Source organism: Oncorhynchus gorbuscha, linkage group LG17 (assembly GCF_021184085.1).
Source record: "Oncorhynchus gorbuscha isolate QuinsamMale2020 ecotype Even-year linkage group LG17, OgorEven_v1.0, whole genome shotgun sequence".
In the NCBI taxonomy this organism is placed as follows: domain Eukaryota; kingdom Metazoa; phylum Chordata; class Actinopteri; order Salmoniformes; family Salmonidae; genus Oncorhynchus; species Oncorhynchus gorbuscha.
Window position 1 is genome coordinate 42704892 of NC_060189.1, and position 16904 is coordinate 42721795.

Below are 16904 nucleotides of genomic sequence, written 5' to 3' on the forward strand. Positions count from 1 at the left end.
GAACGTGGTTTGTTTTCTCTCTCTCACCCTCTCCGTGATGAGTCCCTGTAGTAGCTGCCAGCGTCGGTTCATGACTCCAAGCCTCTCCGCAAAGTCTGTCTTGTCGCTGCGCCTGCTTTCCACATCTGGACCGCTGATCTGGAGCACAGACTGGTTCACAAAGTCCACCGTCAGCTGCTTACAGATCACATCTATTCTGAAGCCCTGGGGAAGTAGAAAGAAGGAGAGCGAGAGAGAGAGAGAGAGAGAGAGAGAGAGAGAGAGAGAGAGAGAGAGAGAGAGAGAGAGAGAGAGGCAAAAGAGAAGGACAAAAAGAAGATCACTTTATTGTCTAACAGACATTTGTATTCTGCGTTATCTTTTAGAGTGAGAGAGTCATTCATTATTTACGATGGGTTGTGAGAATGTACAGAAGGTGCTCCATTTAGACAAAAAATACTTGAAATATATATGGAATATTTGAGTCTTAGTAACCAGGTTTCCATCTAAGCTTTGTATGCGAGTAAAGTGCAAGTAATGACAGGCCTGATGGAAACAGAACATTTTTCTGTAAACTTTCCAAATGTCGACAAAACAAAATACCCGAGAAAAGGTGGGATCTTTTTGTGTCGGTAAAGTGAATTATGCGAGAAATGTCGGTGGAAACGCTTTTATGAGCAAATATTTATATAATAATCATATCGAAAAATAAACTTGGAGTCACGCGATGACCTGTGGTTCTCCCACTACGACTTGGGAAAGTGTGCCGTTTATTAGCCTACAGATGAAATAAGTAACGAAGGAGTGCAAGGTTTATTCTTGATGCTCCTTTCCAATACATATTGAGTGTCTTAATCTGGTGACATGATGATCGACGCTTGGCTGCTCTTTTGTCCATTATAATCTTGCTCTTTTGTCCGTAATAATCTCATCATGTAGGCCAGAGGTTCCAAAACTGTGGATCGTTTCTTTTTTTGGCTCTCAACTAACTTTTGAAAGTTGTAATAGTAGACAGCACAAGGTGAAATTTCGAAATTGGGTAGTGCATCATCAGTATTCTTCTTGTCATGTCTGTCATTGCATACCTTAGAGAGCAATTTATAACTTGTTAGAAATGTCCAGATCAACTAGCCCAAGTCAGCTAACCTTTTTAGCTACATGTAGGATTTTTAGCCCATAGATTTATTTTCAGTAATGTTCGAGTCACTCAAACGTCACTTGACTAAGACATTAGACATGTCAAAATGTTGTGGCAGACGGCAGGGAGAGGTGAGGGGAGTGGTTATTCAGGGGAGATATCTGGCAGACCGCTGGCTCCACCCTCGAGCCTTATATGGACTTCCTGTCCCAACGAGGCAAGGCTGTCATTTGTTAAGCCAGGGAGTGTTGGGGATAATGGAGGAAGCAGCCTGCACAAAGGGGCAGAGTAGGAGAGAGCCAAGTGCGTTATGAAGAGTGGGAAAAGAGAGAGTAATATCAGTGAGATTTTCTGTTGTGACCTGGACTGTTGGACTACCTCCCTTGTGTACTGGACCGGATTGGCTGAGGACCCGAGTGTGAGAATTACCCCTGGAAAACGGAACAGACAACAAGAATGGCTTGTGGACTGTGAGGTGATTAGAGCCTGTTTAAATATAAAATATTTAACAGCTTGGAATAGAGAAATCACCAAGTAAATAAAATGGAAGAGGATAAAAAATAAATGACAATTGGTTGTCAACCAGTGGGATCTCCCCCTTCTTCTCCAGTTTACCAAAATCCCTAATAAACTCCTCATTTGCATTTATTTGTGTTACTGGTGCATGTTTTGTTATTGAACTTGGTGACCAGGAAATCCCACATGCTTAGGCCTGCTACAATGTATAGAATTGCAAGACAATTAGCTTTAAAACTGCAAAATGTTCTATCCGCCAACAAGAGGGATGTGAACCATTTCTGTCAAGAACAGTGATTGTGCCCATAGTAAATAGATGTGGCGCTCACGCAGGGGGGGGCACGGAATTTTCACCAATGCTGGGAGGGGGGCCTGAGTGAAAACATTTGGGAACCCCTGATGTAGGTTATACTGGTGACGTAGCCAACAATTCGCTGTAGCCTGTCTCTATACTGTTGGCTAGAGCACACGTGCCAATACCAGAGCGGGCAAACTTGCTATCTAAAACAGTTTTGTGAGAATCATCAGTAGAGTTGAAAATGCAACGGAAACCCATTTAACTTGTATTGTTATTTCGGTACATGGGAATTTAACCGCAAAGGTATATTTGTGTGGACTATGTCATCACGCACAGACTTATCTTCCAAGTCAATTTGATGGAAACATCTCTGGTGGGAAAATGTGCATATTGTTTTTTTTATATTCGCAGGAAAATCTCTCGCCAATTGGATGGAAACCTATTTAGTGTTATGTTCCCTACCTTATACTTCTGTAAATAGTCCTGGATGACAGTCGACCCCACTGCTCCCTTCAGGTTCTCCTCGTCCTCCTTGATCACAATCTCCATCAGAGACATCCAGTTGACCAGCTCAGAGATGGCGTGGCGAGAGGCCAGCTTCTCCATTTGAAGCTGAGGAAAAGAAACGGGCCAATGTATGAAACGTATGCAAAAGGGAGAAAAATAGCCTACTAGCCTGGATCCAAACTGAATTGCTCTGTTTTTACTTTTTGATTCCAGCCTGGCATTCCTAAATAAGGGAAAAGGAGAGCTTCTTTGCATACAAAAATAGTAAAAAATAGACATTCCTCTAATAGATAGAACTTCTATACACAACATGGTCGAGAAAATAAGGTGTTGCTTGATCTAACTACTGTATGAGAGTGAAGCAGAAGAGTAGGAGTCAAACACTAATCCTATTTGCCCTGACCAGATAAGCCGGTTTCCGGCAGTACCTAAACTGCATCCCAAATGGAAGCCTATTCCCTTCATAGGGTGCAAAGTTTGACCAGGGCCCATAGAGCTCTAGTCAAAAGTAGTGCACTATGTAGTGGAATAGGGTGCTGTGCCTTGTCTCTCGTGAGACACAGTTACCGTAAACCACTGTTACTAAATCGAGAAGCTGGACAGTGTTCACGCAAGATTTGGTTTTGGGTTCAGAGGTCAGACAGTACCTGGTGTAGCTTCTCTTGCACCATTGGGATGCGTGTGAGTAGTTGGGTCCACTGTGAGTCCATGCGGGCCAAGTCAGAACGCAGGGCTGCGGTGTCAACCCTCTTCAGCCTCATGAGCTGGTTGCCCTCTGTCATCACAGAGCACTTCAGAGATGAATGAGTCTCCACCTCCTTACAGAACTCCTGTGAACAGAGAACGATATAACAGTCAGTTTCACATGGAATATAACTAGTATGTGTATACAGCAGTCGGATTTTATGTTCCGGATAATGGTTCTCTAACCCCTTATGCCTAAACTTAACCCTTACCCCAACCCTACCCTTAACCCCCTATAAGGTATCACCTAGTCTTTTGACATGTTGACTCACCAGGAAGGCAGAGAGATGATTCCTGATGGTCTCCATCTCCTGTGGAACCAAGTCTGCCTGTGTGTTCCAGATTTCCAGACGTTCTAGAGCAGACTGCTGCCAGCCATTTAGCTCTGCATACTCCTTCTGGTACCTGGACATCAAATGGAGAGGAACCGGTTGAGTGGGTGCTATTCAAACTCTCCAAAATATCCACTTACATATAGTACAGACCTAGGTTCAAGTCGTGTTTTATTTTTTTTTCAAATAATTTTAGTTTCTGTTTGAGACCTGCCTTAAGTGACAGAAGGATGGGGTTGGGACTATTTAATTGATCCCAATGTGCCAGGCAAGCTCAATGAAGCGCAGCTAATATTTTCGGAAAAAATATCTCATACAGTGCACTTTAAATAACATCCCTTGGGGTTTATCCCTGACCTGGTCCAGTGTTTGAGAATGGCCTCTAGTCTTTGCAGCTCCTTGTTGACCTTGGTAGCGTTGCTTAGCCAGTGTTCCCCCAGCATTGTGAGCTGGTTCTCCAGGCCAGGAGAGCACACAGACAGCAGCAACCTCTTCCCCTCCTCCAGGACCTGGTACAGCTTGTGCTGGTGCTCCGTCAGTCTATCCATCAGACTCTATGGTGAGGAGATTAGGTAAACCAAGACGATGAGAGGGGGGCAGTGGTGTAGATACTTGTACTTAAATTACTTAAGTAAAAATACTTTAAAGTACTACTTAAGTCATTTTTTGGGGTATCTGTACTGTACTTTACTACCTCCCTAAAGAAAATAATGTACTTTTTACTCCATACATTTTCCCTGACACCCAAAAGTACTCGTTACATTTTGAATGCTTTAGCAGGACAGGACAATTGTCTAATTTACACACTTATCAAGAGAATATCCCTGGTCATCCCAACTGCATCTGATCTGGCACTCACTAAACACAAATGTTTCATTTGTAAACGTAGTCTGCGTATTGGAGTGTGCCCCTTGCTATCTGTCAATAAAAACAGAAAATTGTGCCGTCTGGTTTGCTTAATATAAGGAATTTGAAATGGTTTATACTTTTACTTTTGATACTTTAGTACATTTAAAACCAAATACTTTTAGACAAGTAGTATTTTACTGGGTGACTTTTACTTGTCATTTTCTATATCAAGGTATCTTTACCTTTACCTATTAAGGAATCTTCAAGTAGGACAATTAAGTACTTTCCCCACCGCTGCATAAATACATATCAAATGTATGCTTGGTAGCATTTTATTTTACTGTACTATTTACCAGGTAGTTTACCTGGAATTCATTAGGAACATCATGATAAAGATTAGGGTGGTGCTGTGTATGATGCTATTAGAAGGTAGTATAAGAGATGGCAAAAGTAACACACCGTATACATGAGAGCGCCATTGGTTTTCTGTTATGGTTGCATGCCATTGTACAGAGGGATGATAGTGGCATACCGTACCTGACACAGTGAGCTCCTCTCAGTGAGCTTCTCCTCAGTCTCCTCCACTAAGCCCACTGTGGGGATGCTACCCTCCACTGCCTCCAGCTGTCTACACAGAGCCTGGTAGTCCTGCACCAGACGGCTCCAAGTCTAAAAACACACAGATAACTCATGAAAAAGTAACAATTCAGCTATACTCGGGTTACAGATATAACCTTTTCAGACTATAGTGCCGACCCCAGATGTACTGTGCTGGCTCGGACATTGCCTTTTTACATTGTCCTTTCCAGCATGGTTCCAGCAAGTCTGGTGGATACGTAACCAGGCCAGCCCAGTACAGTACAGCTTGGCACTAGTGTGAAAAGGGTATTTGACTGATTGATAAGTATGATAGCAGTTTGTTTTGTGGTCGTCTCTGACCTCCAGTATGTACTCCAGTTCCACTCCTCTCCTGTGGGCCTGTTTGAGGACTCCCTGGGCCTGGGCCAGAGTCTCCTCCAGACTCTGGTTGTCCCTGGGAACCACCAGGCCACTGATCTTCCTGAAGAATGTCTCTGTCAGGATCATATGGGACTCCAGACCCTGGAAGAACTCCTAGAGAAAGAAACCAGAGATGGTATAATGTTACGGTCTTCTGAAAAGCACCCTGTGGGGATATCCAATATGGTGAACCAGAGACATGTCTTCCCTTGTAGCGGACTTTAAATCATCATTGAGCGATATACTCTTGAATTGCCTTTTGACAATATACTTACTATGCATATAATTCTTTGTACTATCCAAAATTGCTGTAATTCTGTGAGACTTATATGTAAGGTTAAAGTCTACCTTGTGCTTGTCCAGGAGGATCTGTACTTCCTCCACAGAGCTGGCGATGATCCTCTGGTCGGCAGCCATCTTGTCTTGAGCGGTGTCCACCAGGTCAGCCAGATCCTGTAGAGCCCTCTCATACTGGCCTTTCAGAGCCATGTTCTGGTTCAGGCCGCTACGCCGTGACCCCACCGTCATCACCAGCTCCTCGTAGGTATCCTGGAGGAAGAGGAGGAGGAGAGAGGACAGAGAAGCAGAATAACACCTCCAGATATGATACGATTCACCAATGCTTAAGCAGTGTTAAAACAGTGTCTGTGGGTGTCTGTTTGTAAGAACTGTCTGTAAGAAGAGTTCAGATACCTGTAGCGTTAGCAGTTCGTTGGTGGAGATCTGGTCTGCCTGTAGCTCTGCTCCTCTGGTTTTGAGCTGGGTAATCCTCCGCTCAAACTCTCTCAAACTCTCCTCAGCCTCAGCAATGACCTGCAGGAGAGAGCCCAATTAGCATCTTAGACATCCAAATCAAATCAATTTGTATTTGTCAAATGCACCGAATACAACAGGTGTAGACCTTACCGTGAAATGTTTACTTTACAAGCCCTTAACCAACACTGCAGTTCAAGAAATAGTTATGAAAATATTTCCTCAATAATCTAAAGTAAAACATGTAATAATAAACACATTAAAATGACATAACAATAATGAGGCTATATACAGGGGATACCGAGTCAATGTGTGGGTGTACAAGTTAGTCAAGGTAATTTGTACATGTAGGTAGGGGTAAAGTGACTATGCATAGATAATAAACAGCGAGTAGCAGCAGTGTAAAAACAAAGGGAAGAGGGGGTCAATGTAAATAGTCCGGATGGCAACTTGATTAATTGTTCAGCATCTTTAAGGAGCATTTTGGACCTAGACTTGGCGCTCCGGTACTGCTTGCTGTGCGGTAGCAGAGAGAAGAGTCTATGACTTGGGTGACTGAAGTCTTTGACTATTTTTGGGGTCTTTCTCTGACACCGCCTAATATTATAGGTCCTGGATGGCAGGAAGCTTGGCCCCAGTGATGAATTGGGCCGTACGCACTACCCTCTGTAGTGCCTTATGGTCAGATGGCGAGCAGTTGCCATACCAGGCGGTGAAGCAGCTGGTCAGAATGCTCTCGATGGTGCGGCTGTATAACTTTGAGGATCTGGGGACCCATGACAAATCTTTTCAGTCTCCCGAGGGGGAATAGGTGTTGTTGTGCCCTCTTCACGACTGTCTTAGTGTGTTTGGACCATGATAGTTTAATGCACTTATTGATGAAGCCGATGACTGAGGTGGTATACCCCTCAATGCCATTGGGTGAATCCCGGAACATAATTCCAGTCTGTGCTAGCAAAACAGTCCTGTAGCGTAGCATTCGCGTCATCTGACCACTTCCGTATTGAGCGAGTCACTGGTACTTCCTGCTTTAGTTTTTGCTTGTAAACCGGAGTCAGGAGGATAGAATTAGATTTGCCAATTGGAGGGCGAGGGAGAGCTTTGTATGCGTCTCTGTGTGTGGAGTAAAGGTGGTCTGGAGTTTTTTTCCCTCTGGTTGCACATGTGACATGCTGGTAGAAAGGAAAAACAGATTTAAATTTGCCTGGATTAAAGTCCCCAGCCACTAGGAGCGCCGCTTCTGGATGAGCATTTTCTTCTTTGCTTATGGCTTTATACATCTATTTGAGTGTGGTCTTAGTGCCAGCATCGGTTTGTGGTGGTAAATGAATGGCTACGAATAATATAGATGAGAACTCTCTTGGTAGATAGTGTGGTCTACAGCTGATCATGAGGTACTCTACTCTATCTTTTATACGGTCGGTTAAGAAGGAAGTGTCATGTACTCGTGGACTGCCATCACAGATCTTACCTCAAGTTGTTTGGAGGCTGCTCTGTCCGTGGCTCCCGCCAATGTCTGAAGAATCTGGCACTTGGTGTCGGTTAGATCAGTGAGGAGAAGCTGTGACTCCGTCTGCATAAACCAATACGAGATCAAACTCAATGCATAACTGCAAGCTTTTTAGTCCAAGAAGTACACCACATGCTCAGTAGCCTAGAGAACTAAAGCATAGAGATTACACCACATAGCCTGACCTGGTAGGCAGTGAGTTCCTCCATCCTGGTCCTCATGTGTTCACAGCGTCGCCCCAGGGCAGAGTCCATAGTCCCTAGCCTCTCTGTCAGACAGTCCAGTGTGTCCTCTAGCAGGGCCTGGTCCTCCCCACACAGCCCTGTAGGTTGGCCCAGGAGACCCCGACTGTGGCTCACCTCCCCATTCACCTCACTGACATCCTTCCCTAAGGCCTGGAGGAAACAGAGATGACAATGTCACAAAACATGCACGGTACCAGGTGGGAGGAAGGCTTGGAAGGAGTCTTTTTTTTGCTCCCTCCCCCTTCCCCTTGGCCCTAAACTCCTCCATGTTTGCAGATCTCTCCGGGGGAAGCAATACGGTGGAAGCTCCACCACTGCAGCACTTATCAGATCCTTCAGATCTGCAAACATCGAAGGGCAAGGGGAGTGATTGCAGGACCAGAGGACTGTTTCTGAAGACCATGATCACATTTTGAGATGATATAACACTAGGAGAGCAGACGTTGTGTGCTTTACACAAAGGGATGTTACTATTCAGGTGTTGCGGTGGCCTACCTCCTGGTTTTGTAGCTGTGTCTCCGCGTTCTCGGCCAGCAGGGCAGCACCAGAGAAGAGGGTGTTCTCTACATCATCCAGCCAGGAGGAGGTAGCTGACACGGCTTGGTAGAGCTGCTGCTCCATTGGCATCACCTGGCCCTCAGAGGCCTTAGTCTGAGATACCAGGGTTGGCGTCAATTCCATTTCAATACAGTCAATCAAGGACGTGAGCTCAAATTCCGTTTGAATTCCATCAATTTAAGAAGTAAACTGAAATTCCCATTACAATTCAGTCAATTCAGATGAAATGGAATTGGCCCCATCCCTGATAGATACAGTGCATAGTTGTCTTGTATATTTCCATACATAAACATAATTTAACAGCCGAAAACAAGGACAACCTACAGTACAATAACAGGGTGGGATGTTATAGTGTTGTTATAACCTACCCGAGAAGACATCTCCTCCATTGTTTGGCTGAAACCATCATATAACGTCTTCAGTGAAGGCCTGTCCTCTGTTTTATCTGTCTCTCCTTTAAACAGGGTCCCAGAGGTGGTCACTCTGGCCGTTCTGGAGTAAACCTGGAACAGAGTATGAACACTATCACTGTCAGACGACGTCACTGTACTGTACCTCAGAGCAGGGCTGGCCCTAGCCTTTTGGAGGCCCTGAGCGATTTGGTTTGGGAGCCCCCCATGTCGTAGAAAAAAAAACATTAAATTGCTCCCGAGTGGTGCAGCGGTCTAAGGCACTGTATCTCAGGGCAAGAGGCATCACTACAGTCCCATAAACTTTGATTTGATTTGAGGTTCGAATCCAGGCTGTATCACATCCGGCCGTGATTGGGAGTCCCATAGGGCGGTGCACAACTGGCCCATCGTCATCCGGGTTTGGCCCGGGTAGGCCGTCATTGTAAATAAGAATTTGTTCTTAGCTGACTTGCCTAGTTAAATAAAAGTTCAATAAAAATGTTTAAATAAAAATGCCATGCAACTCTACTCATTTTACCATGGGACAGAGATTTTTTTCTCAGTTTTAAAGCTAATTTCCTGAAATTCTACATAATTTTTCCATGACTTATGCCATGTTAATATGATATCTGAGTGAGAGTGACTAGCAAAATCAATGTGGGCCCCTGTCACACTTACACCCGCTCCCCTCCCCAGTGCTCGACGTTACCGGTCTACTAACCACCCGTCCTGGCAACCATCGTTACGCAGACCTGCTCCCCATCATTACGAACACCTGGACTTCATTATCACTTTGATTACCTTCCCTTTATTTTACCCCTCAGTAGCCTCAGTCATCAGGCAGTATTGGTTTGTTTTCATTCACGTTCTGCAGTCTTCTCATGTTTGGTTTATCTGCAATTATCATTATTAAACTCACCTTCTGCACCTGCTTCCTGACTCCCAACGTATACGTAACAGCCCCCCAGCACGTGCCCTGCGTCAGTATTTGGCCATGATTACTACAAGTTTAGATAGCTGGCTAAACTAATTTGCTAACTCTCTGTCATGTCTAATTGAGTGACTGACATAACATAAAAACTGCTGATGCACAACCAAAAATAACTGGTTGTAATCTGGTTTTGGCCGCTGGGATAGGTGTTGATGGTGGGGTCAGTACCGGTTGCTTGTTGTCTTGCTCCAGGGTTTTCTGTAGGAGCTGGAGTTTGGTACTGAGCTCTTTCCTCAGGCTCTCCCACCTCTGTCTCATCTGCTGCTGGGCAGCCCGGGTCTCTCTCTCCTGCAGGAGCTCCGGAGAGAAGGGCTCTGTCATACTGCAGACAAAAGAATAGACGGAATATGATATAACATAAAATCATTACACAGAGGCTAAGGCCTATTGGCCTCTGGTAATTCAAAATAAACTGTCAGAACCCTGTGTTGTTGTGTTAAAGTGGATTCACGTTACTACTTTGTAGTAAAGCATCACAAAGGCAGAGCCGTGGATTCACTGTTTCATGGCCATACCTGACACTGCTGGGTGAGGCCTGCTGGATCAGGATCTCCTCTCCTCTACTGGCTACTGACTGGAGCAGCTTCTTCTGCTCTGCTAGCTGCTCCTCCAGCTCCTAAACAGCAAGGCACAAACATGACCACTCTTAACAGCAATGACTTCTCTTTGAATGAATGAATGAATGAAGGAAGGAAGGAAGGAAGGAAAGGAAGGAAGGAAGGAAGGAACAAATGAATGAACACGCAAACAACCAAACAAAACAAAGATCATACACTGGCATGGTAGCACTAGTGCAATGGTGTGTGTTTGAGAGTGACTACCCTACCCTCTGTCTCTGGAGGCTGTCCTGGTGATGTTGTGAGCGTGTGGTACGGGCCTGGGCCAGCCAGTCCTGTACACTGGGCCCCGGAGACAGGCTAGAGTCAGACTCATTGTCCTCCTGGTCCTGCAGAAAGCCCTGGTGAAGGACACAAGCAGAGAGAGGGTTACTTATGGAAACAATAGTGAGAAAAATGACAAGAGAAATGGTTATTCATGTAAGGATTCGTTTGATTCACATCTTGACAACAAGACCGAAAAACCATCAAGGCTGGTGAGGAATACAAGTCATTTGATTATAAGTCAATTCCTTATTTTGATTTTTAAACCTCAAACAATAGTGTGGTTGAAATAATTCAAGCAAATGTGTATGCAATCCAGTTCACCCAATCATATCCCTGCACACATTAGCCACAATAAAGAATAGTAGATGACAAACAGGGACCATGTCAAAGACAGAAGACATTACATTAAAGGCTCAGAACAGACATTACATGTACATGCTTCCTCAATGGGCCTTTCAGCTCCTGAAAAGCATCCCATGCTAGAGTGGCCTGCAGGACAAACAAGGTGAAGGCATAGGTTTTAGCGCTGTGGTCTAACATGATCCAGGAGACCTGGACTTGAACACAGTCGGTCACATAAGCGACCAGGCACCTCAGTTAACACTGTCTGCAATCAAATTGAAATAATTATTCTAAAGAGGTTTCAGTCGCAGAGATGACTGTAGCAGTAGCCAGGTCACAGATCTACCAGTACATTCCTCTCTGCAGATAAATCCGGCAGCACCTTTTAATGTAGTAGTAAGCTACAGGGCAGGTATCCAGAAGCAGCCTGACTCACCTGAATGTTGATGTGTTTGTCCTGCAGCATCTTCTGCAGCTCCAGCAGACTTCCCTTCAGCGTCCGCAGCTTCCTGGCCAGCTGCTCAGCGTCCGCCCTCATGTCCATCCGCATCTCCTGCCTCCCCTCCAGCAACAGACTCTCGCTCCGCATGGTCAGCTCCGACAGGGCCACCACCTTCTGCTCAATCTCCTGCAGCATGTTCTGGAGCAGCAGGAGGAGAGAGGCCATCTCAAACATGGTGCTGGATACCAGGCAGGCCCTGCCCGCAAGGCAGCTTCAGTCAACGGGGACTCCAGTCCAAGGGTCAGTATAGACCCCTTCAGAAGACCCAGCAGCAGGTCTCTGTAGGTACTGTCCTGCTCTCATTGTAGGTCCACCTCCCTACCAACACCCTCGCCTCCAGCACAGCCCAACACACCAGCACTAATCCTTCACGTCACATGCTCAAGATCAAAAATATAGATTCACCAAGTGGCCTGGACTGTTGTAGACCCTTGTAATGAAAAGATCCAAAGCTACCACAGATGTCCCATAGTAAATGCTTCCTCAAAGATCCGTGCACAAAGGAGATTCCTCCATATATAGACCCATATCCTGTCTGTGTGTATCGGTAAGTTGAACAGGTTTCAACTCCCCGCCTCCCTCCTCTCGTCAGTTGGTATTCCTACTTGGATATTCTAGCAGGCTGATCCAGCTCCACCACCAACACCAACACCAATCCCTGCAGTCGGAATCTACTAATCTAGCAAATAAGGCCTCCCACCTGAAGACACGGCCCCATGCAGTCACACAGAAGACATCTGCATAATCTGCTTAACTAGACTAGTGTTACAGACGCTTAGGAACCTTACCAGGCCTCTGAAGGCAGCCCTGCCCTCTAACACTGCTCCTAATACTCTTGTTTACTGCTGCCAGGTTCCTACCCCTCCCGGGTGGATCCATATGTGGCAGGCAGGATCAAAAAGGGGAGTTATAGTGGTATTTAATAATTGGATGTTAAATGAGCAGTTGTGTAAAGGGGAAAACGCATGTGACTCACGGAGGAGCTTTTAAATAAAGGGTCTCTGTCTGCGTTCGTGCATATGGGCGTCTGTGCGTATGTGTGTGCGTGGGCGTGAGTAACCGCCAGTAGGGGGCCCTCTGTTCTAACCTGGCAGTCTATGAGCTGCTCCTCCATGTCCTCCTCATCCTCCTTAACGCTGGGCTGGAGGAAGGTTGTGAGTGCAGAGCGGGTGCTGAGCAGCCAGTGGTCCATCTGGTCAGCCTGGTCGAGGTAGTGTTGTAAGGCCTGCTCTTGACGCTGCTCCTCTAGATGGTCAGTCGTACGCTCCTGGACAGGGAATCAGAAGACACCACATGAGGTAAGGCCAGACACAGCTTGTTGTGATGTTCGTGAACCTCTTGACCCCTCAATATACATGCTTTTAATGGCCCTCTCGTGATGAGCCTGACCTAAGACACTCAAATACAGCTAAATGAAATGAAGAAGTGGAAGTGCACCTATCCGAACAAAAATATAAAAGAGAGAGAGAAAAGGTATTGGGAGCATCACTGTACCTCCAGAAGCTGTCGTTTCCCTGTGGCCTTCATATGTATGGTGGCCATCCTCTCAGCCAGGACAGTGAGGGTGGACTGCATGGCTAGCCGGTCGGCCGTGTCCGAGTCCACAGCATCAGTACCCAGCTCCTCTGAGAAGCTGGTCTGCAGCTTGTCTATATCCTCCTGCAGACTCTGGATCTCCTCACCCATGGCCTGGTAGAGGGAATAACAGTAGTTAGTTATGATGGGTATAATGAGATGTTACAACAGGATTTCTGTCTCGAGCAGGACATTTTTTTTTTTTGAGCATTTCGAGATGTCAAATAGGTTTACTGCCTTGTGGAAATTGGTATCTTGAGCATAGTGGAATGTTACAAAAGACTTCCCTAAGCAATACTGATTCTCCCTTACCTGATGGGCTTCCATATGACTGTCTGTGCTCCTGTCAGCCTCCAGTGGCTCGTTGAGTTTGGCCTCTAAGGACTCCATCTTAGAGGAGATAGACTGGAGAGAACCCTGGTAGCGCTGCTGCTTCTCCAACGCTTCGTACAGAGTCCTCTGCTTCTCACTGATCTGTAAAGGGAAGGATAGGAACTAGGTAGCAGGCAGGCCTCGGCCCAAAAGAATGGTACTTCACAGTTTATTTGTAAATACAATTTCCTAAATAGCCGATGAAATGTTTAATCGATATGCATTGAGTACCACATTCTTCAAGGTCTCCCAGGAGCGTTGCAGGTCATCGAAGTTGGCCACAGATTCAAATGTCGGGTCATATAGCTCCTGTATGGGGGCTCTGGTGAGGGTGGCTCGTCCCAGTCCCATCTGAAAGAAAACACAAGCAACATATACAGAGAAGCATCACAATGTTACTCGGTGTATAGGTAGGTACACAATAAGGTAAGTTGTCAGGACCTGGTTGCATAAAACACCTTAAATGAATTTCCCCCCTTATCTATTCCCTTAAAGTTTCCTTAACTTTAAGTCAGTTGCACAAAATATTTTAAGGATAATTCCCCCCTTAAATTATGTGAAAAAGTTAAGGGTGCCCATGAGGTCCATTAACTGCAATGTAAATAGCATTGCATTGGTGGAGTTGAATGTTGCTTTCATCTGCTCTGGGTTCCAAAAGAAAAACATCAACCGGCTAGCTACTTACTTTAGCTAGCTAAACACTGGAAAGTGCTCAATCCATGGCTACTGAGCTAGCTGGCTAGTTAGCTATGTCCTCTGTAAACTAGCTTGACGTACTAGAAAGTAATATAAAGTTCGGGAAAAAATGTGCTACAAGAAACAAGATTTTATTATCTTCTGGAGCAATTTGGTTATCCTGTCTTGATTGTAGAAGTTCTATGTTGCTATCTCAAAAAATAAAAGTGATCTCTTTGAGGAGAAGTTGTCAGTGAATCAGGCCGTCTCCACGGTAACCAGATACTCTTTTAGCCATACCGGCCTTCAAACTACTGTAAAACCCCTTAACATATGCCCTTACCTAAGGGAATATTTGAGGGGCTCTATGCAACGCCCTTAAACATTTCCCTTAGTTAAGAGGAAATGATTCCTTAAGGTAAACCCTTAAGGGAAACACCTAAGATGTTTTATGCAACTGGGCCCAGGCCCTTAATGGAGAAGTATAGAAGCCTTGCTATGCATTAATCTGTGCTAATGCAATGTATTTAATTTGAGGCATACAGGATGACAGGATATGGAGATGTATCTCATATCTCATGGTCTGCAGCTAGAGTATAGAGAGAGCGAGAGAGAGAGAGAGAGAGAGAGAGAGAGAGAGAGAGAGAGAGAGAGAGAGCTCAGTAGGTGATGCCCGAGTGTGAGTGATGGGAGAGGGAGTGCAACAGACCTGGGAGTGAGTGATGGGAGAGGGGGAGCGACAGACAGGAGGAGAGGAGATCTCACTGTTGGTGCCCTCCTCCCCAGACTCCTCCGTGACAGGGGACAGGAGGGTGTGACAGCGGCCAGCTGTCATCTGATCACACCATAGGATCAGAGTTAGACAGAACAGACAGACATAGCATCCAGGTTTTAATCAGTAAACACATGCAGAGAAGATTGTGTGAATTTGTTAAAAGTCCACCACAGAGAGTGGAGTCTTTCAGACAGACATCATGCTAGCTCGAGATTTGATAAAGGGTCACAGGATTAAGTGTGATTTGTTAATAAACCAGAAAACACACAAAGTAATAAAAAAAACATGCTGTACAATTAGTAAACTCGTATCGTTTACCACATCGATAAGCTCGATTGGGGAGGGGAGTTGGCCTCTCACCATGACTACAGAGGGTTTGTGTGTGTCTCCATCCAGGTCCTCCTCAGTAAGCCCCTCCCCCTCCGTGTCACTCACAGTGAGTAGCATGGTGGCGTGCTTGGCCTTCACAGCAAGCATCTTACACTTAGAGTTCAGACTGGCTATCTGCTCCTGGTAACCCTTGATCTTCTGGGCCAGGTCCTGTTAGAAACATCCCGATCACGGTCAGTGGTTATGGTGACAACAGGGGAACAAAGCATCCATATAGTCCTAACATTTTACAGCTTAACTAGTGTCCTTTTTGTCGTTGTTGTTTTTTTTGCTTTGGGTACCTAGTTGTTCCTACCAGCACCTGGATCTAGAGGTTTTCACAATTCTGCATTCCTTTCCATTGGTAATGCTACAGTATGTAGAAGTACCTCATGGTGTAGGATCTGAGCCTGCAGCTCCTGGATGTTGTTGGTGGGAATGGGTCGGTCCTGGATGACTCTGTGGGCGTCCTCTATCAGCCCCTGGAGGTGCCTCACCTCCTGCTCATACTGCTCATACTGCACAACAGCCTCCTACAGAAGGGACAAGAAATCAAGGAATGTTGATACTAGTGCACAATGTAGGAGGTCAACTGCTCTTGGCTTGCAGGTGTGGCCAACCGGATTCAGACCGTGACTTTCTGTGTTCCTCAAAACCTAGCCATTAGCTCGGGGGAACTAACACAAGACAAGAATGAATTATTCATGATTGTGCTGTGGCCTCCCTACCTGTAGAATGTTGCACTGCTGTATTGCGACATGCTGCAGCTGGCTGGCCTCCTGCTGTAGGCCCAGTGCCGTGCGACAGATAGCCAGGCCAGGCATCACCTCCTCTGGGACGCGCAGGGCGCTCTGACACAGCTGCACCACCTGCACCTGCTGCTTGAAGCCCTCCATCTCCGACAGAAGACGCTAGGAAAACAGACAGGAAGGAACGTCACATTCTCCGCAGCAGCAGCAGCAGCAGCAGCAGCAGCAGCAGCAGAAGAAGAAGAAGGAGTAGTTACCTGTCTCTGGGCCAGTTGTTCCTTGAGACTCTGTCGGGCCAACTCAGGAGAGGTCAGTGTAGCTTGGACCTGTTCCAGAGCAATGTGTAGGGTCTTCACCTCGTACTCCAGACGCTCCATACTCTGAGAGGACGACACAGGACACACACACAGATTAATCTCAGAACCCAGAACCAAATCTTCTGAGGGCTAGCTGGCTAGCTAATCAAGTCATGCTAACCGTCTGTCACTACACACAGGTCAATCAATCAAATATATTTGTACGTACAGGTGAGAATAACACTGAGATGCTAAAAGCTATTTGACCATCTCTGAGACTAACAACAATGCTAGAGTGAAAACAGATGCTAGGCTAAGATGCAAGGTCAGTGCATACAGTATGTCTGAGTCAGTACCTTGGCTGCGTCCTGTAGGCTCTGCAGTCGTGTCCTGATGGTCTGCTGGAGCTCCTCGGTGTTGCGGCTGAGCTCACACACCTGCTGGGACATGTTCTCCGTCTGCAGCACCTCAGATAGCAGATCCACCTTCTCTCCCATGGCCTGCAGGTCCCCATGGAGCTCCCGGGACTCACGCAGCACAGACTGATGGGACGG

At 46.0% G+C, this 16904-nt stretch overlaps 1 protein-coding gene across 1 annotated transcript in view; it reads right to left on the reverse strand.

Moving 5' to 3' along the window:
* syne1b (spectrin repeat containing, nuclear envelope 1b) overlaps positions 1 to 16904 on the reverse strand; it is a 118924-nt gene that overhangs the window by 39037 nt on the left and 62983 nt on the right. Inside the window, 26 exon segments of the mRNA XM_046308716.1 lie at positions 28 to 204; positions 2394 to 2543; positions 3086 to 3268; positions 3455 to 3587; positions 3872 to 4068; positions 4901 to 5032; positions 5303 to 5476; positions 5711 to 5911; positions 6056 to 6175; positions 7587 to 7688; positions 7811 to 8020; positions 8366 to 8521; positions 8797 to 8931; positions 9980 to 10133; positions 10327 to 10427; positions 10638 to 10769; positions 11474 to 11677; positions 12627 to 12806; positions 13034 to 13228; positions 13427 to 13588; positions 13718 to 13837; positions 15297 to 15476; positions 15695 to 15838; positions 16034 to 16216; positions 16312 to 16434; positions 16707 to 16892. Coding sequence (XP_046164672.1) covers positions 28 to 204; positions 2394 to 2543; positions 3086 to 3268; positions 3455 to 3587; positions 3872 to 4068; positions 4901 to 5032; positions 5303 to 5476; positions 5711 to 5911; positions 6056 to 6175; positions 7587 to 7688; positions 7811 to 8020; positions 8366 to 8521; positions 8797 to 8931; positions 9980 to 10133; positions 10327 to 10427; positions 10638 to 10769; positions 11474 to 11677; positions 12627 to 12806; positions 13034 to 13228; positions 13427 to 13588; positions 13718 to 13837; positions 15297 to 15476; positions 15695 to 15838; positions 16034 to 16216; positions 16312 to 16434; positions 16707 to 16892 — 4134 coding nt within the window.